The 25,598-nt window shown below is 44.4% G+C and overlaps 2 protein-coding genes across 2 annotated transcripts in view; both read left to right on the forward strand.

Moving 5' to 3' along the window:
• Positions 1-12,054: 12,054 nt before the first annotated feature.
• On the forward strand, positions 12,055-12,792 carry LOC124011587 (serine-aspartate repeat-containing protein I-like). The gene has a single exon (XM_046325041.1). The coding sequence runs from the start codon at positions 12,055-12,057 to the stop codon at positions 12,790-12,792; it is 738 nt and encodes a 245-aa protein (XP_046180997.1).
• Positions 12,793-24,398: 11,606 nt separating this feature from the next.
• LOC124011588 (cysteine-rich, acidic integral membrane protein-like) overlaps positions 24,399-25,598 on the forward strand; it is a 1,985-nt gene continuing 785 nt past the window's right edge. Inside the window, exons 1-2 of the mRNA XM_046325042.1 lie at positions 24,399-24,669; positions 24,717-25,598. The exon at positions 24,717-25,598 is cut by the window's right edge and continues 785 nt beyond it. Coding sequence (XP_046180998.1) covers positions 24,399-24,669; positions 24,717-25,598 — 1,153 coding nt within the window. The remainder of the gene's footprint in view (positions 24,670-24,716) is intronic.

The raw sequence follows: 25,598 nt of genomic DNA on the forward strand, positions 1-25,598 counted from the left end.
TTATCCCTCATGTCTTGACTATGAGTTTCATCTACAGTCGTTTGGTTTTACAGGTCCCTAACCTGTTCTATAGATACACCACTTCCTCTGAGATTTGGCTTTACAGGTCCCTAACCTGTTCTATAGATACACCACTTCCTCTGAGGTTTGGTTTTACATGTCCCTAACTTGTTGTATAGATACACCACTTCCTCTGGGGTTTGGTTTTACATGTCCCTAACTTGTTGTATAGATACACCACTTCCTCTGGGGTTACGGCTGCTATTCATCCATTTCAAGATTATTCATCTTTAATACAAGTAAAACAAAGTATGGTGGACTCGTACGTTTGAGGGGGGATATTTTTTGTTATATATTTTACAGAATCAATGTTTGTTTGTTGGTTAGACGAAGAATAGGAACAGTGTTTTTCAAGGTTATTTCTCTCAAAAGAAGTCCTTACTGTTCATTGTCACTGTGCAGCCTTTAAACAGATAACAGACACACTCAGAGACACAGAGACACAGGGACACAGAGAAAAAGAGACACAGAGATAGAGAGTCACAGAGACCTCCATGCTACAGGGGCATCGACACCAGTATCAATTCCTGAGGCAAGCCAGTGAGCGGGTCCGATCCGGGGTCAAATCCAAGGGTGTGCATGCCCCGGTACTAACAGGGCAGCTGGGGGGTCTGGAGAAGTTCAGGGACGCAGGGGTCCAGTCTGTTTAGGGCTTATGTCTGAGGCACCATGAAAAGAGTAATAAAGACACAATGCCACATCCTAACTATGTCCAGTTGTTGGATGTTGTATGTGGGCATTGTTGAACGAATTCAAAGAACAGCATAGCTGCTTTGACATACACATCCTCTATACACCCTCTCTATAACCTGTATATAACCTGTATTCTGCTAGACCTACTGAACTATTATAAAGCTGGATGATATATTCTGCTAGACTGACTGAACTATTATAAAGCTGAATGATATATTCTGCTAGACTGACTGAACTATTATAAAGCTGAATGATATAACCTGTATTCTCCCTGTATATAACCTCTCTATAACCTGTATTCTCCCTGTATATAACCTGTATACCCACCCTATATATAACCTTTATACTCCCTGTATATAACCTGTATACTACCTGTATATAACCTGTATACCCGCCCTATATATAACCTTTATACTCCCTGTATATAACCTATATAACCGCCCTATATATAACCTGTATACTCCCTGTATATAACCTCTCTATAACCTGTATACTCCCTGTATATAACCTATATACCCGCCCTATATATAACCTTTATACTCCCTGTATATAACCTGTATACACCCTCTATATAACCTGTATTTTACCTGTATATAACCTGTATACACCCTCTATATAACCTGTATACACCCTCTATATAACCTGTATTCTACCTGTATATAACCTGTATACACCCTCTATATAACCTGTATACTCCTCTCTATAACCTGTATACTACCTGTGTATAACCTATATACCCGACCTATATATAACCTTCATACTCCCTGTATATAACCCTGTATATAATAACCTGTATACTCCCTGTATATAACCTGTATACCCACACCTATATATAACCTTTATACTCCCTGTATATAACCTATATACCCCCCCTATATATAACCTGTATACTCCCTGTATATAACCTGTATACCCACCCTGTATATAACCTGTATACTCCCTGTATATAACCTGTATATAACCTGTATACTCCCTGTATATAACCTGTATATAACCTGTATATAACCTGTATATAACCTGTATACTCCCTGTATATAACCTGTATACTCCCTGTATATAACCTGTATACTCCCTGTATATGTAACCTGTAACCTGTATACTCCTGTATATAACCTGTATATAACCTGTATATAACCTGTATATAACCTGTATATAACCTGTATATAACCTGTATATAACCTATAACCTGTATACTGTATATATACCTGTATATAACCTGTATATCCCTGTATATAACCTGTATATAACTGTATACTGTATATAACCTGTATATAACCTGTATACTCCCTGTATATAACCTGTATATAACCTGTATTCTCCCTGTATATAACCTGTATATAACCTGTATATAACCTGTATATAACCTGTATACTCCCTGTATATAACCTGTATACACCCTGTATATAACCTGTATATAACCTGTATATAACCTGTATATAACCTGTATATAACCTGTATATAACCTGTATATAACCTGTATACTCCCTGTATATAACCTGTATACACCCTGTATATAACCTGTATATAACCTGTATATAACCTGTATATAACCTGTATATATAACCTGTATATAACCTGTATATAACCTGTATATAACCTGTATACACCCTGTATATAACCTGTATATAACCTGTATACACCCTGTATATAACCTGTATATAACCTGTATATAACCTGTATACACCCTGTATATAACCTGTATATAACCTGTATATAACCTGTATAACCTGTATATACACCTGTACCTGTATACTGTATAACCTATTCTCCTGTATATAACCTGTATATAACCTGTATAACCTGTATATAACCTGTATATAACCTGTATATAACCTGTATATAACCTGTATATAACCTGTATATAACCTGTATATAACCTGTATACTCCCTGTATATAACCTGTATATAACCTGTATATAACCTGTATATAACCTGTATATAACCTGTATATAACCTGTATACTCCCTGTATATAACCTGTATATAACCTGTATATAACCTGTATACACCTGTATATAACCTGTATATAACCTGTATATAACCTGTATACTCCCTGTATATAACCTGTATATAACCTATAACCTGTATACTCCTGTAACCTATAACCTGTATATAACCTGTATATATAACCTGTATTCTCCTGTATATAACCTGTATATAACCTGTATACCTGTATACTCCCTGTATATAACCTGTATATAACCTGTATACTCCCTGTATATAACCTGTATACACCCTGTATATAACCTGTATATAACCTGTATATAACCTGTATATAACCTGTATATAACCTGTATATAACCTGTATATAACCTGTATATAACCTGTATATATAACCCTGTATATAACCCTGTATATAACCTGTATACTCCCTGTATATAACCTGTATACTCCTGTATATAACCTGTATACACCCTGTATATAACCTGTATACTCCCTGTATATAACCTGTATATAACCTGTATATAACCTGTATATAACCTGTATATAACCTGTATATAACCTGTATACTGTATATAACCTGTATATAACCTGTATATACCCTGTATATAACCTGTATATAACCTGTATATAACCTGTATATAACCTGTATATAACCTGTATATAACCTGTATACACCCTGTATATAACCTGTATACTCCCTGTATATAACCTGTATACCCACCCTATATATAACCTGTATATAACCTGTATACACGCTGTATATAACCTGTATATAACCTGTATATAACCTGTATATAACCTGTATATAACCTGTATACTCCCTGTATATAATATAACCTGTATATAACCTGTATATAACCTGTATATAACCTGTATATAACCTGTATATAACCTGTATATAACCTGTATACACCCTGTATATAACCTGTATACACCCTGTATATAACCTGTATATAACCTGTATTCTCCCTGTATATAACCTGTATACCTGTATATAACCTGTATATAACCTGTATACTCCCTGTATATAACCTGTATATAACCTGTATACTCCTGTATATATGTATATAACCTGTATATAACCTGTATATACCTGTATATAACCTGTATATAACCTGTATATAACCTGTATATAACCTGTATATAACCTGTATATAACCTGTATATAACCTGTATACACCCTGTATATAACCTGTATACACCCTGTATATAACCTGTATACTCCCTGTATATAACCTGTATACACACCCTATATATAACCTGTATACTCCCTGTATATAACCTATATATAACCTGTATATAACCTGTATATAACCTGTATACACCCTGTATATAACCTGTATATAACCTGTATATAACCTGTATATAACCTGTATATAACCTGTATATAACCTGTATACACCCTGTATATAACCTGTATATAACCTGTATATAACCTGTATATAACCTGTATATAACCTGTATATAACCTGTATACTCCCTGTATATAACCTGTATACTCCCTGTATATAACCTGTATATAACCTGTATTCTCCCTGTATATAACCTGTATACACCCTGTATACTCCCTGTATATAACCTGTATATAACCTGTATACTACCTGTATATAACCTGTATATAACCTGTATATAACCTGTATATAACCTGTATACTACCTGTATATAACCTGTATATAACCTGTATACTACCTGTATATAACCTGTATATAACCTGTATACACCCTGTATATAACCTGTATATGTATATAACCTGTATACTCCCTGTATATAACCTGTATATAACCCTGTATACTCCCTGTATATAACCTGTATACACCCTGTATATAACCTGTATACTCCCTGTATATAACCTGTATACCCACCCTGTATATAACCTGTATATAACCTGTATACACCCTGTATATAACCTGTATACACGCTGTATATAACCTGTATATAACCTGTATATAACCTGTATATAACCTGTATATAGCCTGTATTCTCCCTGTATATAACCTGTATTCACCCTGTATACACCCTGTATATAACCTGTATATAACCTGTATATAACCTGTATATAACCTGTATACTCCCTTATATAACCTGTATATAACCTGTATATAACCTGTATTCTCCCTGTATATAACCTGTATATAACCTGTATATAACCTGTATATAACCTGTATACCCACCCGTACAAAAGAAAACTGTTATCACATGTTGAGCTATATTTTCACATGTATTAAATGTCACATGTTAATTTTCAGCTCCTGTATTCAGCACACATGTTAAATGTGTTGTTTCAGAGGTAGAAAAAAACATTCACTTTAGAATCAGATATGCAGCTGTACTCTTTTTATGATCGTTGCAATACTACACATTTCGTTTTCAACTTTGAGACGTTTTGCTTGATATTAAATGGCACAAAAGTAAGTCACTGACTCGAGTATATAAACACAATTATTTGAAAGATTAACAAATTGTTGTCCCTGCCATCGTTTTGGCCAAAAGCTGAGGTAGAGGGCTGGAGAAATGCAACCACTCTCAAATCCCATAGATGGATACAAGGACTGACCATCCATTATATCAACATGCTAGTTGTAACAGCTTTCAGACCACAGTGTTTATTTTGCAAACAAACATTGACGTTAAATGTGGAGTTTTATTGCATTTTAATCTGCAAATTAGATTTTCACTTTCACATGTGGAATTGCAAGTGTTCACATTTCAAAAACAATCCACAAACTCCAATATTATACCTTTGGTTTTTTTACCCGGGCCTTTGCTTTCACATGTGACATTTTCAAGAGTCAGAAACGTGGTTTTCGGACATGTGTTAAGTTTCTTGTGTTGATTTTTACATGATTATGTTCAACACTTCCAGCTACATTTGGTCTCCCACACAGGGGCTGACCAGGACCAACCAGGGACCGACCGGGGACTGACCAGGGACTGACCAGGACCAACCAGGACCAACCAGGGACTGACCAGGACCAACCAGGGACTGAACAGGACCAACCAGGGACTGACCAGGACCAACCAGGGACCAACCAGGACCAACCAGGGACTGACCAGGGACCAACCAGGACCAACCAGGGACTGACCAGGGACTGACCAGGGACTGACCAGGACCGACCAGGGACTGACCAGGACCGACCACGGACTGACCAGGACCGACCAGGGACTGACCAGGACCAACCAGGGACCGACCAGGGCCAACCAGGGACTGACCAGGACCAACCAGGACCAACCAGGACCAACCAGGACCAACCAGGACCAACCAGGGACTGACCAGGACCAACCAGGGACTGACCAGGACCATCCAGGGACTAACCAGGACCAACCAGGACCAACCAGGACCAACCAGGACCAACCAGGACCAACCAGGGACTGACCAGGACCAACCAGGGACTGAACAGGACCAACCAGGGACTGAACAGGACCAACCAGGGACCAACCAGGACCAACCAGGGACTGAACAGGACCAACCAGGGACCAACCAGGATCAACCAGGGACTGACCAGGACTGACCAGGACCAACCAGGGACTGACCAGGACCAACCAGGGACTGACCAGGACCAACCAGGGACTGAACAGGACCAACCAGGGACTGAACAGGACCAACCAGGGACCAACCAGGACCAACCAGGGACTGACCAGGACCGACCAGGGACCAACCAGGACCATCCAGGACCATCCAGGGACTGACCAGGACCAACCAGGGACTGAACAGGACCGACCAGGGACTGACCAGGACTGACCAGGACCAACCAGGGACTGACCAGGACCGACCAGGACCAACCAGGGACTGACCAGGACCATCCAGGGACTGACCAGGACCGACCAGGACCAACCAGGGACTGACCAGGACCAACCAGGGACTGAACAGGACCAACCAGGGACTGACCAGGACCGACCAGGCACTGACCAGGACTGACCAGGACCAACCAGGGACTGACCGGGACCAACCAGGCACTGACCAGGACTGACCAGGACCAACCAGGGACTGACCGGGACCAACCAGGCACTGACCAGGACTGACCAGGACCAACCAGGGACTGACCGGGACCAACCAGGGACTGACCAGGGACTGACCAGGACCAACCAGGAACTGACCAGGACCAACCAGGGACTGACCAGGACCAACCAGGGACTGACCAGGGACTGACCGGGACCAACCAGGGACTGACCAGGGACCAACCAGGGACTGACCAGGGACTGACCGGGACCAACCAGGGACTGACCAGGGACCAACCAGGGACTGACCAGGACCAACCAGGGACTGACCAGGACCGACCAGGGACTGACCAGGACCGACCAGGGACTGACCAGGACCATCCAGGCACTGACCAGGACTGACCAGGACCAACCAGGGACCGACCGGGACTGACCAGGACCAACCAGGGACTGACCAGGACCAACCAGGGACTGACCAGGGCCAGCCATGTTTAGATTCAGAGGCAAACCATTTATGGGATGCAGGGTTCAATGTTGCTGGAATGAATGTGCCAAAACTTGCAACTAGAACCAAAAAAATGTGCCTTTTTTTTAAGGGCACACACACCCACCCACACACACACACACACACACACACACACACACACACACCCACCCCCACACACACACACACACACACACACACACACACACACACACACACACACACACACACACACACACACACACACACACACACACACACACACACACACACACACACACACACACACACACACAACTTTAACATTCATTCAGTGCTGCAATATGTAATGAAATGGTGGTTAAAATGACAATGGTAATTTGACAGTTAATTTGGCCCTGCTGTCCAGTTAAAATGTGTGATGGTTTCCCTAACGTGTAGTTTGAATTGTGGCAGTATATCCTCGGACCAACTGACATTTAGTAGCCTGTATGAGACTCTGAGGACACGTTCTGATCTGTCTCATTCCTATGCAATCCCAAAACATCCATCTGGGAATCGTCTTTGTTTCTAGGGCCGATAAAAATCATCAGAAGTCATTTCCCATCTCAGAGCAGTCCCAGCCTCAGTCACAGCCTCAGTCCCAGCCTCAGTCCCAGCCTCAGTCACAGCCTCAGTCACAGCCTCAGTCCCAGCCTCAGTCAGAGCCTCAGTCCCAGCCTCAGTCCCAGTCACAGTTCCAGCCTCAGTCCCAACCTCAGTCCCAGCCTCAGTTCCAGCCTCAGTTCCAGCCTCAGTCCCAGCCTCAGTCCCAGCCTCAGTCCCAGTCACAGTTCCAGCCTCAGTCCGAGCTTCAGTCCCAGCCTCAGTCCCAGCCTCAGTCACAGCCTCAGTCCCAGCCTCAGTCCGAGCCTCAGTCCCAGCCTCAGTCCCAGCCTCAGTCCCAGCCTCAGTCCCAGTCACAGTTCCAGCCTCAGTCCCAACCTCAGTCCCAGCCTCAGTTCCAGCCTCAGTTCCAGCCTCAGTCCCAGCCTCAGTCCCAGCCTCAGTCCCAGTCACAGTTCCAGCCTCAGTCCCAGCCTCAGTCCCAGCCTCAGTCCCAGCCTCAGTCCCAGTCACAGTTCCAGCCTCAGTCCCAAACTCAGTCCCAGCCTCAGTCCCAGCCTCAGTCCCAGTCACAGTTCCAGCCTCAGTCCCAGTCACAGTTCCAGCCTCAGTCCCAACCTCAGTCCCAGCCTCAGTTCCAGCCTCAGTTCCAGCCTCAGTCCCAGTCCCAGCCTCAGTCCCAGTCCCAGCCTCAGTCACAGCCTCAGTCCGAGCCTCAGTCCCAGCCTCAGTCCCAGCCTCAGTCCCAACCTCAGTCCCAGTCACAGTTCCAACCATCAGTCCCAGTCCCAGTCCCAGTCCCAGCCTCAGTCACAGCCTCAGTCCCAGTCCCAGCCTCAGTCACAGCCTTGTATAGCTTTTTTTTTTTTTATATCTCACATAGATAATCAGCAAAAGCTTGTACGAATCTAGTTTCTCTCCTGAAAGCTTATGTTTGCTTGAAAACGGTCTGGGTTGTTATGTCTGGGGAATTCTTGCTCCGTGGTGGTTCAGTTCGTAATGATACCACGCTTACGTAAAAACATATTTTAAATGGAAAGAGACAACACCGACCATTGGATTCCTCCGGGGTTCTGTAACCTTTCAGTTTAGAGTAGGTATGGAAGCTTGTTAAAATATGACATGTATAGTTATTATACTGCTACCTACCGCTCACTGTCGATCATTAGCTATACAACACAGAGAGAGTATAAATCGGACCCTATCTGTTTTAGCTTTAAGTAGACAGCGTTCACATCCCATTGCAACTAATGAGAGTCAGGTACCTCCTCCCCGTGTTCTCTGTCCACTTGTTATGCAGCGACAATAAAGAAGTCACGCTTGTGTCTCTCCACTTTACCCCCAATCTGAGGACTAACCAAAGGCAGCACATAGAAATACCTCTCTGTTCTCAGTCGTCTGGTTCAGCCTCACAACGTTAACTCACCCTGGTTGTCCTGCATCTCACCCTGGTTGTCCTGCATCTCACCCTGGTTGTCCTGCATCTCAACCTGGTCCCCCCCCCCCCCCCCCCCACACACACACACACACACATACACACATCATCTGTAGCACATCTGTAGGGTAATGCATTGTGACTGATAAATCACTAATTTGGCCAGAGCTCATATCCAACGCGGCTAATTTAAGTCTGTGATCATAGACCACCAACGCCTGGCATAGCAATGCTGCCCCCCAGTGTCTGTTCCCACCAGCCAGACAGCCAGGCAGCCTGCCTTGCCTTAGTGTAGTGCGTTTTGAAGTTTAAACATATCAGTTTTAGATAGGCTACTCTAGAATCTGTCTTCACACAAAAAGATTTTACATTTCTCTTCCCTCTCCGATTACCCCTTTTTTGAGGTAGAAATTATGTGTTTGTCAGTTTTGTTGTGTGCAAAATGCAGTAATTACCCCAAAAACTCCTGGATTATATTCAAACGAAAAAATGTGCTACCCATTCTCCATTCAGACTGTGTCATTGTTCAGAGACAGCTTTAAGCTTGTTTCCTGTGATTTTAAAGCTCTGGATATGTATCTGGTACCTACCCAGAAGAATGCCGTCCCTCCCATTCTTCAAAGCATATTTATTTTACTGTCTCTCTGTCTCTGTCTCTGTCTCTGTCTCTGTCTCTGTCTCTGTCTCTGTCTCTGTCTCTGTCTCTGTCTCTGTCTCTCTGTCTCTGTCTCTGTCTCTGTCTCTGTCTCTGTCTCTGTCTCTGTCTCTGTCTCTGTCTCTGTCTCTGTCTCTGTCTCTGTCTCTGTCTCTGTCTCTGTCTCTGTCTCTGTCTCTGTCTCTGTCTCTCTATCTCTGTCTCTGTCTCTGTCTCTCTTTCTCTCTCTCTCTCGATGTCTATATGTCTCACTCTATGCCTCTATGTCTCTATGTCTATATGTCTCCCTCTATGCCTCTATGTCTCTATGTCTATGTCTCCCTCTCTCTCTCTCTCTCTCTCTCTCTCTCTCTCTCTCTCTCTCTCTCTCTCTCTCTCTCTCTCTCTCTCTCTCTCTCTCTCTCTCTCTCTCTCTCTCTCTCTCTCTCTCGGCAGCCTCTCTGGCTTTCTAGTGGTTCAGTAACAGCCGTTCCAGAACTGGCGATGATTGCAATTGGCTATAACAGAAAAGCTGTTATTGACTTGTTTGGATGACAGTTATTAGAACTAGTACAAAGACCTAGTACAAACTGTACATCTCCCCCACTAGTCTGTACATCGACGGGGATGGATGTGGAAGTGTATACCGCACTAACGAATAGGTGCTTTGCAATGATTCCATCATCCCATCATAAATATTAAATGTAGCTTTGCCCTTGGTTACCTTTGCTGCCAGCCAGCTAGAGCCAGAACCTTTGTCATATATACAATAGCTTTTTTAAATATATATATTTTTAAACTTGTTGACAAGGAGACAGTAGGGGGCATTTCAAAGGGAGCTCATGGCTTTGTAGTGAGCCAAAGACTTAGTTCCAGATGGCACCATATTCCCTACATAGGGCACTAATTTGACCAGAGCCAAGTGGTACCATATTCCCTACATAGGACACTACTTAGATCAAAGCCAAATGGCACCATATTCCCTACATAGGACACTACTTAGAACAAAGCCAAATGGCACCATATTCCCTACATAGGACACTACTTAGAACAAAGCCAAATGGCACCATATTCCCTATATAGGGCATTACTTTGAACACTACTGGTCAACAATAGTGCACTGTATAGGGAATAGGGAGCCGTTTGGGACACGGTCCTTTTGGCTCAAGGCTTTTCAGGTGGACTGCCAATGACGTCTATTCCCAGCTATATGATGATGATAGATGGTTTGTCAGCCAATTATCTATAGCCCTGTTGTAGAGGGCGTTTTGGGGAGTGGCCAACCTAACCTTAACATAGCATCTCATTCTTGTCTGATTATGATAAGGGGATCCTAAGTTAATAAGAGCCTTTTGTCCAATCTAAGACAATGGCAATGTAAGAAATGGCACACTATTCCCTACCTAGTGGACTACTTTAGACCAGAGCCCTATGGCACCCTATTCCCTAACTAGTGGACTACTTTAGACCAGAGCTCTATGGCACCCTATTCCCTACCAAGTGGACTACTTTAGACCAGAGCCCTATGGTGTCATCATGCAGTTCGTAGCCAATGAGATACATAGTGAGGTAGCACCAGTACCACTACCTACCAAAGAGATACATAGCGAGGTAGTACCAGTACCACTACCTACCAAAGAGATACATAGTGAGGTAGCATCAGTACCACTACCTGCCAAAGAGATACATAGTGAGGTAGTACCAGTACCACTACCTGCCAAAGAGATATATAGGGAGGTAGCATCAGTACCACTACTTAAAGTATCTTAGTTTTATTAGGATCATTGTTGCCCTTTATGGTTTATTAAACTCCCTCACGACTGCCAAACTATATAGAGGTTTTACTCTGTCTGCCTCTCCGGTGGGACAGTATTTCCTTCACTACTTTGTACCAGTGGGATCTGGTTACAATAGTGTAATATATATGGACTATTGTGTAATTTAGGACTCAGCCTCTGACTCGGTGGACAGTAAATGACAGTGTAAATACACCCCACACATTTTTCACGTCGAGGGAAGACCTGGAGCTGTAAAACACTGATAGAGCAATATTCCTTTCCTCCTCTGAGTTAGAGAGTAATCCCCCCCACCCCGTGAAGAGCTCGGCTAGCTGCAGCTTCACAACCCACCCTGCCCTCTCTGTGACTTGGCATTAAAGATCAACTTCTAGACAGCGATGCCTCATCAGCGACAGCGGCAGACCTTTTTATTGCCCGAGCCCTGACCAAGAACAATTAACGACTCCCTATGGTTCCCTAAACCTGAATCACCCAGAGAGAGAGGGATGCAAGGAAAGCGCAGCCAGCAACCAGCCAGCATCCAGCCAGCAGCCAGCCAGCAACCAGCCAGCAGACAGCCAGAAGCCAGCCACAGCCAGCAACCAGCCAACAACCAGCCAGCAACCAGCCAGCAACAAGCAAACCACAGCCAGCAGACAGCCGGCAACCAGCCAGCAGCCAGCCACAGCCAGCCGCAGCCAGCAACCAGCCACAGCCAGCCACAGACAGCCAGAAACCAGCCAGCAGACAGCCAGCAGACAGCCGGCAGACAGCCAGCAACCAGCCAGCAGACAGCCAGCAACCAGCCAGCAACCAGCCAGCAGACAGCCAGCAGACAGCCAGCAACCAGCCAGCAGACAGCCAGCAACCAGCCACAACCAGCCAGCAGACAGCCAGCAGACAGCCAGCAACCAGCCAGCAGACAGCCAGCAACCAGCCACAACCAGCCAGCAGACAGCCAGCAGACAGCCAGCAACCAGCCACAACCAGCCAGCAGACAGCCAGCAGACAGCCAGCAGACAGCCACAGCCAGCCACAGCCAGCCAGCAGACAGCCAGCAACCAGCCAGCAGACAGCCAGCAACCAGCCAGCAGACAGCCAGCAACCAGCCAGCAACCAGCCACAGCCAGCCACAGACAGCCAGCAGACAGCCAGCAACCAGCCAGCAGACAGCCAGCAGACAGCCAGCAACCAGCCAGAAGCCAGCCACTGCTCAGCCCCCCAGGCTCCAGAGGCACAATTAATCTCCCATAGCACCACACTTGTATAAATGACCAGCAGCTAGGAGTAGGCAGATACAAATAAAGGTGATTTAGCCCAAAAAGATGCTGAGGGATGGATCTCATTAGTCCTGACTGGAAGACCAACGTCGAGATTTAACTGAGAGGAATTCCTAGCCATTAGTGGCGTGGCAGCATGTGTATTGATAGGTTTTTAATAAGACTCTACATTAATGGTTATCATGAGTGAGTGGGTTTATGGTAATGGGAAAGGGCAGAGGAGGGGAAAGGAAGTCTCAAATGTGCTTTTTGTCAAAATCTCTCTCTCTCTCGCTTTTAGAAGCTAGCGTGTTCTAATTTGTAGACGTGTTCCTTACAGAGGACTAACTATTCAACACTCTCACACACAAGGAAAGCTGTGGAGTCTGCACTTCCAAATATTCTGTACAATGTAAGCGAATAGAACGTTGATAAAGGCTTTTTTTATTTTTTATTGAATATGAGGGTGAGTGTCAGTGACGAACAGAGCCGCAGGGATGAAGAGTGTCTCGTGTGAGCAGAAGAGAGGAAGTGAAGAAAGTCTTCATTTCCCTGCTATTAATCAGTGGGACTAATTCTCCCCTGTTCTATTTTAACCCTGCAGTGTCGCTGCCTCCAGTCTCTCTAATTGAAATATTAGCAGCAAGTTAAATATAAGACGACAATTTAATCAGACGTTTTCCTTCTTCCTGTCTTTCTTTCTTTTTTTTCTAGGGGTGGGGGGTGGGGGGGGGGGTTGGGGGGTTGTTTTCCCACATGTTCTTGAGTTCTTTCAATTACCAGAGTTAGTTGAGGGATTTAATTTAGAATGGTTTTTTTTCTTAAATAAGTTGACAACTCTTATTGCCTCAACGACAAAGGTTTCAAGGTTGACCTTATACGAATGTGAACTTTGCAGACGGAGTGTCAGTTGTCTGTCTTTCTATCTGTCCTTGATCTTTCTCACTCCTTCACCTTCCCTTTCACTAGTGAAGATCCTTAATTATCAGTCATGTAACAGCACTGTTGGGAGTATGGAAAAGCTGTACAGTGACTTCAGAAATAACTCATGGCCCTTGACTTATTCCATATTTTTGGATTTGTTATAGCCAAAATTAAAAAAGGATTCAATTTCTTTTTCTTCTCACCCATCTACATACAATACCCCATAATTACCAAAGTGAAACCATGTTTTTCAGATTTTTTTTTGCAAATGTATTAAATATGGAAATATCTCATTTCCATAAGTATTTACTCCCCTGAGTCAAATGTACAGCTTTGAGTCGTCTTGGGTATGTCTGTATCAGCTTTACACTTCTGGATTTGTGGATTTTATCCCATTCTTCCTTACAGATTTTCTTAAGCTTTGTTAGGTTAGATGGGGAATGGCGGTGAACAGCAATCTTCAAGTATTTTTAATGCGATTCAAGTCTGGGCTTTGGCTGGGCCACTCAAGGACTTGTTCTGAAGCCATTCCAGTGTTGCTTTGGCTGAATGCTTGGGGTCATTGCCATGTTGGAATGTAGTAAATCGCTGCCCCAGTCGAAGGTTGTTAACACTCTGAAGTAGGTTTTCTCATCAAGGATTTGGCAGTAATTGGCTCCATTCATTGTCTCTTCTATCCTTACAAGTCTCCCAGTCCCTGCCGCTGAAAAGCATCCCAATAGCATGATGCTGGCCCCACTGTGCTTCACGGTAGGGATGGTGTTCGATGGGTGATGAGCTGTGCACTTTTTTCTCCAGACATAGCACTTTGTATTCAGGCCAAGGAGTTACGTCTTCGTCTCATCAGACCACATTATATTTTGCCTTGTGCTCTCAGAGTCTTTTAGGTGCCTTTTGGCAGACTCCAGGCATGCTGTCATGTGACTTTTTCTCAGGAGGGGCTTCCATCTGGCCACTCTCACATAAAGCACAGATTGGTGAAGTGCTTTAGAGACTTTTGTCTTTCTGGCAGGTTCTCTCCTTTCAGCCATGGAACTCTGTAATTCTGTCAGAGTGGTCATTTGGTTCTTGGTCACCTCCCTGACCAAACTCCTCCTTGCCCAAGTTTAGTCAGACGGCCAGAGTATCTGCAGTTCCATATGTTTTCCATTTCCTGATGATAGAGACGTCTTTGCTCTTGGAAACTTTTCAACAATCTACAAATTGTTTTATACCCATCCCCAGATATATGCATCATCACAACTCTATCTCAGAGATCTACAGACAGGTCCTTGGACTTCATGGCTTGGTTTCTGCTCTGACATACACTGTCACCCTGTGGGACCTTACATACATAGACATGTGTGTCTCTTTTTTAGATTGTGTTCAAACTATTTAATATGCCACAGGTGGACTCCAAGTTTGAATGACCTCTCAAGGATTATCAAAGTAAATTGGATGCACTTAAACTCAAGTTGGAGTGTCATAGCAGAGGTGTGTGAATACTCACAGCATCAGTCAAACGTTTGGACACCTATTCATTCAAGTTTTTTTTTTCTTTACTATTTTCTACAAACGATAGTCCCACTAAGCGCAAAGCATAAGTGACGGCGTATCGCTACAGAATGATGTGGTAGCCATTGCTGGTTAAGTGTGTCTTGAATTCTAAATAAATCAGTGTCACCAGCAAAGCACACCCACACCATCACACCTCCTCCTCCATGCTTCACAGTGGGAACCACACATGCGGTTATCATCTGTTCACCTACTCTGCATCTCACAATGACACAGTGGTTGGAAAGGACACCGGTCTAATGTCCATTGCTTGTGTTTCTTGGCAAGGAAGTCTCTTCTTCTTATGTGTGCCCTTTAGTAGGGGTTTCTATGCAGCAATTCGATCATGAAGGCCTGATTGACGCAGTCTCCTCAGTTGATGTTCAGATGTGTCTGTTAATTGAACTCTGTGAAGCATTTCTTTGGGCTACAATCTGGGGTGCAGTTAACTCTAATGGACTTATCCTCTGCAGCAGAGGTAACTGGGCCTTCCTTTCCTGTGGCGGTCCTCATGAGAGCCAGTTTCATAGCTCTTGATGGTTTTTGCAGCTGCACTTGAAGAAACTTTCAAAGTTCTTGAAACGTTCCGGATTGACTGACCATCTTGTCTTAAAGTAATGATGGACTGTAATTTATCTTTGCTTATTTGAGCTGCTCTTGCAATAATACGGACTTGGCATTTTGCCAAATAGGGCTAGCTTCTGTATGCCAGCCCTACCTGGTGACAACATAATTGATTGTCTCAAACACATTTAGAAGGAAAGAAATTCCACAAGGCACACGTGTTAATTGAAATGCAATCCAGGTGACTACCTCGTGAACCTGGTTGAGAGAATGCCAAGAGTGTGCAAAACTGTCATCAAACGAAGGCAAACGATGGTGTCTTAGAAGGAATATATATATATATATATATATATATATATATATATATATATATATATATATATATATATATATATATATATATATATATATATATATATTCCATGAATTTTGAATTCAGGCTGTAACACAACAAAATGTGGGAGAGGTCAGGGGTATGAATACTGGTCCGATATAAGATATTGCCAAGTCAATAACAGAATGCTACTCTGATTGACAGCTACACAGTCAGACATACATACTGTGTAGCTGTCAATCAGAGTAGCATTCTGTTACTGACTTGGCAATATCTTATATCGGACCAGTGTCATTGTTCTGTCATTGTCCGTGTTATCACTGTAGTTCATAATACTGGAGATCGTCACCCAGACACGGTCTGCTATGGGGAACAACTGCAGAGTTCAACTGAGTTCAATACAACAACTACTGACTACTGACTTCATAAGGTGAATGCACCAATTTGTAAGTCGCTCTGGATAAGAGCGTCTGCTAAATGACTTAAATGTAATGTAAATGTAATGTAAATGTACCAATAGGAAAGTCAAAAGTTTTACAGTTTTACAGTTTTATTACCATTTAACGTGTTTTATAAACTTACTAACTATATGTCGAATCTGAAGTTATTGCACATTTCCGAAGAATTTCAAAACGTGACGCTTTAATAATCTTCCATTTTGTATATCATACCTACAACACTTGATTTTCCAAATTAAATATATGTAAGGTAAAGAGATGATAACATGAACTGTGTGTTAGACTCTGTTAGACTGTATGTTAACTGTGTGTTGACTGTATGTTGACTGTATGTTAACTGTATGTTGACTGTGTGTTGACTGTATGTTAACTGTGTGTTGACTGTATGTTAACTGTGTGTTGACTGTATGTTGACTTTATTTTGACTGTATGTGGACTGTATGTTGACTGTATGTTGACTGTATGTTACCTATGTGTTGACTGTATGTTACCTGTGTGTTGACTGTATGTTGACTGTATGTTGACTGTATGTTACCTGTGTGTTGACTGTATGTTAACTGTATGTTACCTATGTGTTGACTGTATGTTGACTGTGTGTTAACTGTATGTTGACTGTATGTTACCTGTGTGTTGACTGTATGTTAACTGTGTGTTGACTGTGTGTTGATTGTGTGTTGACTGTATGTTGACTGTATGTTAACTGTTTGTTGACAGTGTGTTGACTGTATGTTAACTGTATGTTGACTGTATGTTACCTGTGTGTTGACTGTATGTTAACTGTATGTTGACTGTATGTTGACTGTATGTTAACTGTTTGTTGACAGTGTGTTGACTGTATGTTAACTGTATGTTGACTGTATGTTACCTGTGTGTTGACTGTATGTTAACTGTGTGTTAACTGTGTGTTGACTGTGTGTTGACTGTGTGTTGACTGTATGTTGACTGTATGTTAACTGTGTGTTGACTGTATGTTGACTGTATGTTAACTGTTTGTTGACAGTGTGTTGACTGTATGTTAACTGTATGTTGACTGTATGTTAACTGTATGTTGACTGTATGTTAACTGTATGTTGACTGTGTGTTGACTGTATGTTAACTGTATGTTGACTGTATGTTACCTGTGTGTTAACTGTGTGTTAACTGTATGTTACCTATGTGTTGACTGTATGTTGACAGTGTGTTGACTGTATGTTAACTGTATGTTAACTGTATGTTAACTGTATGTTGACTGTGTGTTGACTGTGAGTTAGAATTCGTACAGGATTTTCTTTTATCACGTTCCTTTAAAAAAACAATTCTAAAACATAATTGTTACGCATGTAAAAATTAGGCAGTTTGAAATTACAGTAGCGGTGGGAATTTACAGTAGTGGAACTTAAATAAATACGTAAATACACTATCAGATTAGGTTCAAAGAAACAAACATGCTTGAAGTTCAATTTTATTTTTCATTAGATTCATAGGCTATTCTTCAATTCGGTCATAATTTTTCTAGAGGAAATTACTGGGATAGATTTTCTGAATACATACAGTGCCTTGTGAAAGTATTCAGCCCCCTTGAACTTTGTGACCTTTTGCCAAATTTCAGGCTTCAAACATAAAGATATAAAACTGTATTTTTTTGTGAAGAATCAACAACAAGTGGGACACAATCATGAAGTGGAACGACATTTATTGGATATTTCAAACTTTTTTAACAAATCAAACACTGAAAAATTGGGCGTGCAGAATTATTCAGCCACCTTTTAAGTTAATACTTTGTAGCGCCACCTTTTGCTGCGATTGCAGCTGTAAGTCGCTTGGGGTATGTCTCTATCAGTTTTGCACATCGAGAGACTGAAATTTTTTCCCAATACTTTCGCAAGGCCCTGCATCTTTATTATGTCTTGCCCCCCCATCACTGTGTCTTCCCCAGCAAATAGCACTTTGCTGTAATTCATGCACTTTCCGTCATTGTGTTGTTGTAAAAGGAAAGCCAACCTCTTGTCAGTTAATAACCTGACATGTCGACTAAGAGAGGATCTGTTATTCCAAACATCTCCGAAAATAATAACTTTATTATGACAAGTGAGTGCCAAGGAAGAGGGGTTCAACTGACATCGTATTGTCTGTCAAACCCGGGGTGAATCCAAGGAGATATCATTTTCCTTTTAAATCAACATCAAGGAAGGAGGACGCAATGAATCCAGGACACAATCCTGTGAAAGAAATATTGACCAGTTCCATTTTTTGTCATCTGATTTCATAGATGGATTTTCTGCTTTATCAAAAGGATGTTAAAAATGATCAACTATAATTTTCAAGTCAACAGTACGAGATCCGTCATCCATGTTTTTGCAAAAAAGGTCAAATTTCACAGTTCTTGATGTTTTTCTCAATGCAGTTCAGTCAATGGGAAAAGATGACACAGGACTGACGTTTTTTCTCATCTCTCTCTCTCTCTCCTTCCTTCACTCCCCCATTATCTCTCTCTTCCTCCTCTCTCCCTCCTCTCTCTCCCTCCCTCCCCACCCCTTCTTCACACCCTCCCCTCTCTCCCTCCCTCCTCTCTCCCTCCTCTCTCCCCCTCCTCTCTCCCTCCTCTCTCTCCCTCCCCACCCCTTCTTCACACTCTCTCCTTCCTTCAGTCCCCCTTCCTCTCTCCCGCCCTCCTCTCTCCCCTCCTCTCTCCCTCCTATCTCCCCCCCTCTCTCCCTCCTCTCTCCCTCCTCTCTCCCCCTCCTCTCTCCCTCCCTCTCCCCCCTCTCTCCCTCCTCTCTCCCCCTCCTTTCTCTCTCCTCTCTCCCCCTCCTCTCTCCCCCTCCTCTCTCCCTCCTCTATTTCCCTGCCCCTTCTTCACCCTATGCCTCACTCACTCCTCTCTCCACCCACCTCTCTCCCCCTCCTCTCTCCCTCCTCTTCCCCCTCCTCTCACCCTCCTCTTCCCCCTCCTCTCTCCCTCCTCTCTCCCCCTCCTGTCTCCCTCCTCTATTTCCCTGCCCCTTCTTCACCCTATCCCTCTCTCCTCTTCCTTCACTCATTCCCTTCTCTCTCCCTCCTCTCTCTTCATTCTCTCACACTTGTCTGTCTGTTGACTCTCCCTCCTTCACCCTCACTCTCTCTCTCTCTCTCTCTCTTCTCCCCCTCCATTCTCTCTCCCTCCTCCTTTCCCTCCCTCCCACTCCTCTCATCTCTCACTCCTCTCTCTTCCATTTCTCCTTTACCCTCTACCTCCTTCACCCTCTACCTCTCTCTCTCCTCCCTCTGTCACTCTCCCCTTTTCTCTCTCTTCTCCTCCTGCATTCTCTCTCCTCCCTATTTCTCTGACTCTACCTCCTCTCTCTCATTGCTGGAAGTTGAAATTCAATGTAAAGACTCCTGGGGACACTAACAATGCCCTGAGTTTCAAGTCTTTATGTTAAGATTTGACATACCTCTACCGAGAATGGAAGACCGAGTTTTTGTGTAACTGCAGGGAGATATCGAAGCACCATGTTGAGGATGAATTAAGACAGTTCCTAATGCCACAGGAAGCTGAACCTCAACACAAGGCATCCCTCCCTATAAGGTCACCCACCACTGTTGGCTGTGCGCGAGACGGTTAGCTAGCTCAATCGCAGTCAACGGGGGGCTTCATGGCTATGTGAGATTAGTTCATTTCACATCGTCAGATGTAGGCTTGTGTTGATCGAAAGTGTCTGTTGAACGATTCCATGCATGAATTTAATACCTTTCCTCAACAGTTCTGCCGATGTCAATCAAAAGCACATTAACTTCAAGTTAGCTTCAAGTGAGGCCTACTTTGCTGCTATGTAGTGGGGGGAGGGGACAATGAATGAATTGTTAGTTGGATTAAGGATAGGGTTATGTCTTAAGGTTAACCTAGCTTTAAGTCCACTCCCAGCTCCACCTTAAAAGTAACCCTAACCCTATCTTCATATTGACTCCTGGTTAAATATTGTATTTATTTTATCTTTATTTAACTAGGCAAGTTAGGGAGGGGGAAAGATAGAAGGGTGTCATGTCTGTGATTACTTACTCTATGCGTCCAAATTGTGATCCTGACCTTCCTCTATTGAATGCAATGTATTCACTTAGGCATCAACCCTGTGACACACATCTTTTCCCATTGACTGCAATCAATGTGTTATGAGAAAATATCAGCTACTGAGACATTTTACCTTTTTTTTGCAAAGAACGTGCCAATATGACATTTTCAGGCTGATAATGGGCTGTGTTGATTGGTTCTCAAATTAAATTAAGGACATCAGCTGTCGGTTACTGTGCCAACTCCACATTATTAATTTACCCAATTACACAGCCAGGATATTGATGAATCATCCACCAATAACCATTACGGATAATAACCAACCTTCTTTTAGCTATGTATTTGGCCGTGAATAATCCTATCAACATCCCAAAAGCTCACTACTTTTCCTTTACTGTAAAAGTGCCACAGCTCTTACTGTAATGCACCAGAAGAAAGTGGAACAAAAATTGAAGCGAACCAATCGGCTGAAGAATCTGTTTTTTCTTCACTGTCTCCTCTATCAGACGCTGAAGCCTGATAACCAACCCCCACTCGCCCTTCACTTCTGTGTGTCTGCACAGCAGAGATAAGCAAATCAATATTCTGTCACTTCTTATTTTTACTGCCTGAATTCTAGTCTCTGCACCTTTCACAAGGTGACAGACTCAGGCTTGCCTCGCCTCACGGTGGACTGGGCTGGTCAGGCAATCTGAGCATGCCTTTTCTATAATATTCTGCATCTGCTCTCACTGTTTCCACATCTGCTCTCAGTGTCTGGGTAAGTGTCTGGGTAAGTGTCTGGGTAAGTGTCTTGGTAAGTGTCTGGGTAAGTGTCTGGGTAAGTGTCAGGGTAAGTTTCTGGGTAAGTGTCAAGGTAAGTGTCAAGGTAAGTGTCTGGGGAAGTGTCTTGGTAAGTGTCTGGGGAAGTGTCTTGGTAAGTGTCAAGGTAAGTGTCAGGGTAAGTGTCTTGGTAAGTGTCTGGGGAAGTGTCTTGGTAAGTGTCTGGGTAAGTGTCTTGGTAAGTGTCTGGGTAAGTGTCTGGGTAAGTGTCAGGGTAAGTGTCTTGGTAAGTGTCAGGGGAAGTGTCTTGGTAAGTGTCTGGGTAAGTGTCTTGGTAAGTGTCTGGGTAAGTGTCTGGGTAAGTGTCAGGGTAAGTGTCTTGGTAAGTGTCAGGGGAAGTGTCTTGGTAAGTGTCTGGGTAAGTGTCTTGGTAAGTGTCTGGGTAAGTGTCTGGGTAAGTGTCAGGGTAAGTGTCTTGGTAAGTGTCAGGGGAAGTGTCTGGGTAAGTGTCTGGGTAAGTGTCTGGGTAAGTGTCAGGGTAAGTCGCTCTGGATAAGAACGTCTGCTAAATGACTTAAATGTAAATGTAAATGGTAAGTGTCTTGGTAAGTGTCAGGGTAAGTGTCTGGGGAAGTGTCAGGGTAAGTGTCTGGGTAAGTGTCAGGGTAAGTGTCAGGGGAAGTGTCTGGGTAAGTGTCAGGGTAAGTGTCAGGGTAAGTGTCAGGGTAAGTGTCAGGGTAAGAGTCTGGGGAAGTGTCAGGGTAAGTGTCAGGGTAAGTGTCTGGGTAAGTGTCTGGGTATGTGTCAGGGTAAGTGTCAGGGTAAGTGTCTTGGTAAGTGTCAGGGTAAGTGTCTTGGTAAGTGTCAGGGGAAGTGTCTTGGTAAGTGTCTGGGTAAGTGTCAGGGTAAGTGTCAGGGTAAGTGTCAGGGTAAGTGTCTTGGTAAGTGTCTTGGTAAGTGTCTTGGTAAGTGTCTTCTGGTTAATATGACCCAGGAGACATGTCTAGTGGTTAATATGACCCAGGAGACATGTCTAGTGACTGTGACCCAGGAGACATGTCTAGTGACTGTCAACCAGGAGACATGTCTAGTGACTGTCAACCAGGAGACATGTCTAGTGACTGTGACCCAGGAGACATGTCTAGTGACTGTGACCCAGGAGACATGTCTAGTGACTGTGACCCAGGAGACATGTCTAGTGACTGTGACCCAGGAGACATGTCTAGTGACTGTGACCCAGGAGACATGTCTAGTGACTGTCAACCAGGAGACATGTCTAGTGACTGTGACCCAGGAGACATGTCTAGAGACTGTCAACCAGGAGACATGTCTAGTGACTGTGACCCAGGAGACAAGTCTCGTGACTGTGACCCAGGAGACATGTCTCGTGACTGTGACCCAGGAGACATGTCTTGTGACTGTGACCCAGGAGACATGTCTAGTGACTGTCAACCAGGAGACATGTCTAGTGACTGTGACCCAGGAGACATGTCTAGTGACTGTGACCCAGGAGACATGTCTAGTGACTGTCAACCAGGAGACATGTCTAGTGACTGTCAACCAGGAGACATGTCTAGTGACTGTCAACCAGGAGACATGTCTAGTGACTGTGACCCAGGAGACATGTCTAGTGACTGTGACCCAGGAGACAAGTCTAGTGACTGTGACCCAGGAGACATGTCTAGTGACTGTGACCCCGGAGACATGTCTAGTGACTGTGACCCAGGAGACATGTCTAGTGACTGTCAACCAGGAGACATGTCTAGTGACTGTGAACCAGGAGACATGTCTAGTTACATTTACATTTACATTTAAGTCATTTAGCAGACGCTCTTATCCAGAGCGACTTACAAATTGGTGCATTCACCTTATGAGATCCAGTGGAACAGTCACTTTACAATAGTGCATCTAAATCTTAAAGGGGGGGGGGGATACTTATCCTATCCTAGGTATTCCTTAAAGAGGTGGAGAGAACGGAGGAGAGGGGTGACGTGAGAGAACTTGGGAAGGTTGAACACCAGACGGGCTGCGGCGTTCTGGATGAGTTGAAGGGGTTTAATGGCACAGGCAGGGAGCCCAGCCAACAGCGAGTTGCAGTAATCCAGACGGGAGATGACAAGTGCCTGGATTAGGACCTGCGCCGCTTCCTGTGTGAGGCAGGGTCGTACTCTGCGGATGTTGTAGAGCATGAACCTACAGGAACGGGCCACCGCCTTGATGTTGGTTGAGAACGACAGGGTGTTGTCCAGGATCACACCAAGGTTCTTAGCGCTCTGGGAGGAGGACACAATGGAGTTGTCAACCGTGATGGCGAGATCATGGAACGGGCAGTCCTTCCCCGGGAGGAAGAGCAGCTCCGTCTTGCCGAGGTTCAGCTTGAGGTGGTGATCCGTCATCCACACTGATATGTCTGCCAGACATGCAGAGATGCGATTCGCCACCTGGTCATCAGAAGGGGGAAAGGAGAAGATTAGTTGTGTGTCGTCTGCATAGCAATGATAGGAGAGACCATGTGAGGTTATGACAGAGCCAAGTGACTTGGTGTATAGCGAGAATAGGACAGGGCCTAGCACAGAGCCCTGGGGGACACCAGTGGTGAGAGCGCGTGGTGAGGAGACAGATTCTCGCCACGCCACCTGGTAGGAGCGACCTGTCAGGTAGGACGCAATCCAAGCGTGGGCCGCGCCGGAGATGCCCAACTCGGAGAGGGTGGAGAGGAGGATCTGATTGTTCACAGTATCGAAGGCAGCCGATAGATCTAGAAGGATGAGAGCAGAGGAGAGAGAGTTAGCTTTAGCAGTGCGCAGCGCCTCCGTGATACAGAGGAGAGCAGTCTCAGTTGAATGACTAGACTTGAAGCCTGACTGATTTGGATCAAGAAGGTCATTCAGAGAGAGATAGCGGGAGAGCTGGCCAAGGACGGCACGTTCAAGAGTTTTGGAGAGAAAAGATAGTAGGGATACTGGTCTGTAACTGTCAACCAGGAGACATGTCTCGTGACTGTGACCCAGGAGACATGTCTAGTGACTGTGACCCAGGAGACAAGTCTAGTGACTGTGACCCAGGAGACAAGTCTAGTGACTGTGACCCAGGAGACATGTCTAGTGACTGTGACCCAGGAGACATGTCTAGTGACTGTGACCCAGGAGACAAGTCTAGTGACTGTGACCCAGGAGACATGTCTAGTGACTGTGACCCAGGAGACATGTCTCGTGACTGTGACCCAGGAGACATGTCTAGTGACTGTACCCAGGAGACAAGTCTAGTGACTGTGACCCAGGAGACATGTCTAGTGACTGTGACCCAGGAGACAAGTCTAGTGACTGTGACCCAGGAGACATGTCTAGTGACTGTGACCCAGGAGACATGTCTCGTGACTGTGACCCAGGAGACATGTCTAGTGACTGTCAACCAGGAGACATGTCTAGTGACTGTCAACCAGGAGACATGTCTAGTGACTGTGAACCAGGAGACATGTCTAGTGACTGTCAACCAGGAGACATGTCTCGTGACTGTGACCCAGGAGACATGTCTAGTGACTGTGACCCAGGAGACAAGTCTAGTGACTGTGACCCAGGAGACATGTCTAGTGACTGTGACCCAGGAGACATGTCTAGTGACTGTCAACCAGGAGACATGTCTAGTGACTGTGAACCAGGAGACATGTCTAGTGACTGTGAACCAGGAGACATGTCTCGTGACTGTGACCCAGGAGACATGTCTAGTGACTGTGACCCAGGAGACATGTCTAGTGACTGTGACCCAGGAGACATGTCTAGTGACTGTGACCCAGGAGACAAGTCTAGTGACTGTGACCCAGGAGACATGTCTAGTGACTGTGACCCAGGAGACATGTCTCGTGACTGTGACCCAGGAGACATGTCTAGTGACTGTCAACCAGGAGACATGTCTAGTGACTGTCAACCAGGAGACATGTCTAGTGACTGTGAACCAGGAGACATGTCTAGTGACTGTCAACCAGGAGACATGTCTCGTGACTGTGACCCAGGAGACATGTCTAGTGACTGTGACCCAGGAGACAAGTCTAGTGACTGTGACCCAGGAGACATGTCTAGTGACTGTGACCCAGGAGACATGTCTAGTGACTGTCAACCAGGAGACATGTCTAGTGACTGTGAACCAGGAGACATGTCTAGTGACTGTGAACCAGGAGACATGTCTCGTGACT

This window comes from Oncorhynchus gorbuscha, linkage group LG23, assembly GCF_021184085.1.
Source record: "Oncorhynchus gorbuscha isolate QuinsamMale2020 ecotype Even-year linkage group LG23, OgorEven_v1.0, whole genome shotgun sequence".
Classification (NCBI taxonomy): Eukaryota; Metazoa; Chordata; class Actinopteri; order Salmoniformes; family Salmonidae; genus Oncorhynchus; species Oncorhynchus gorbuscha.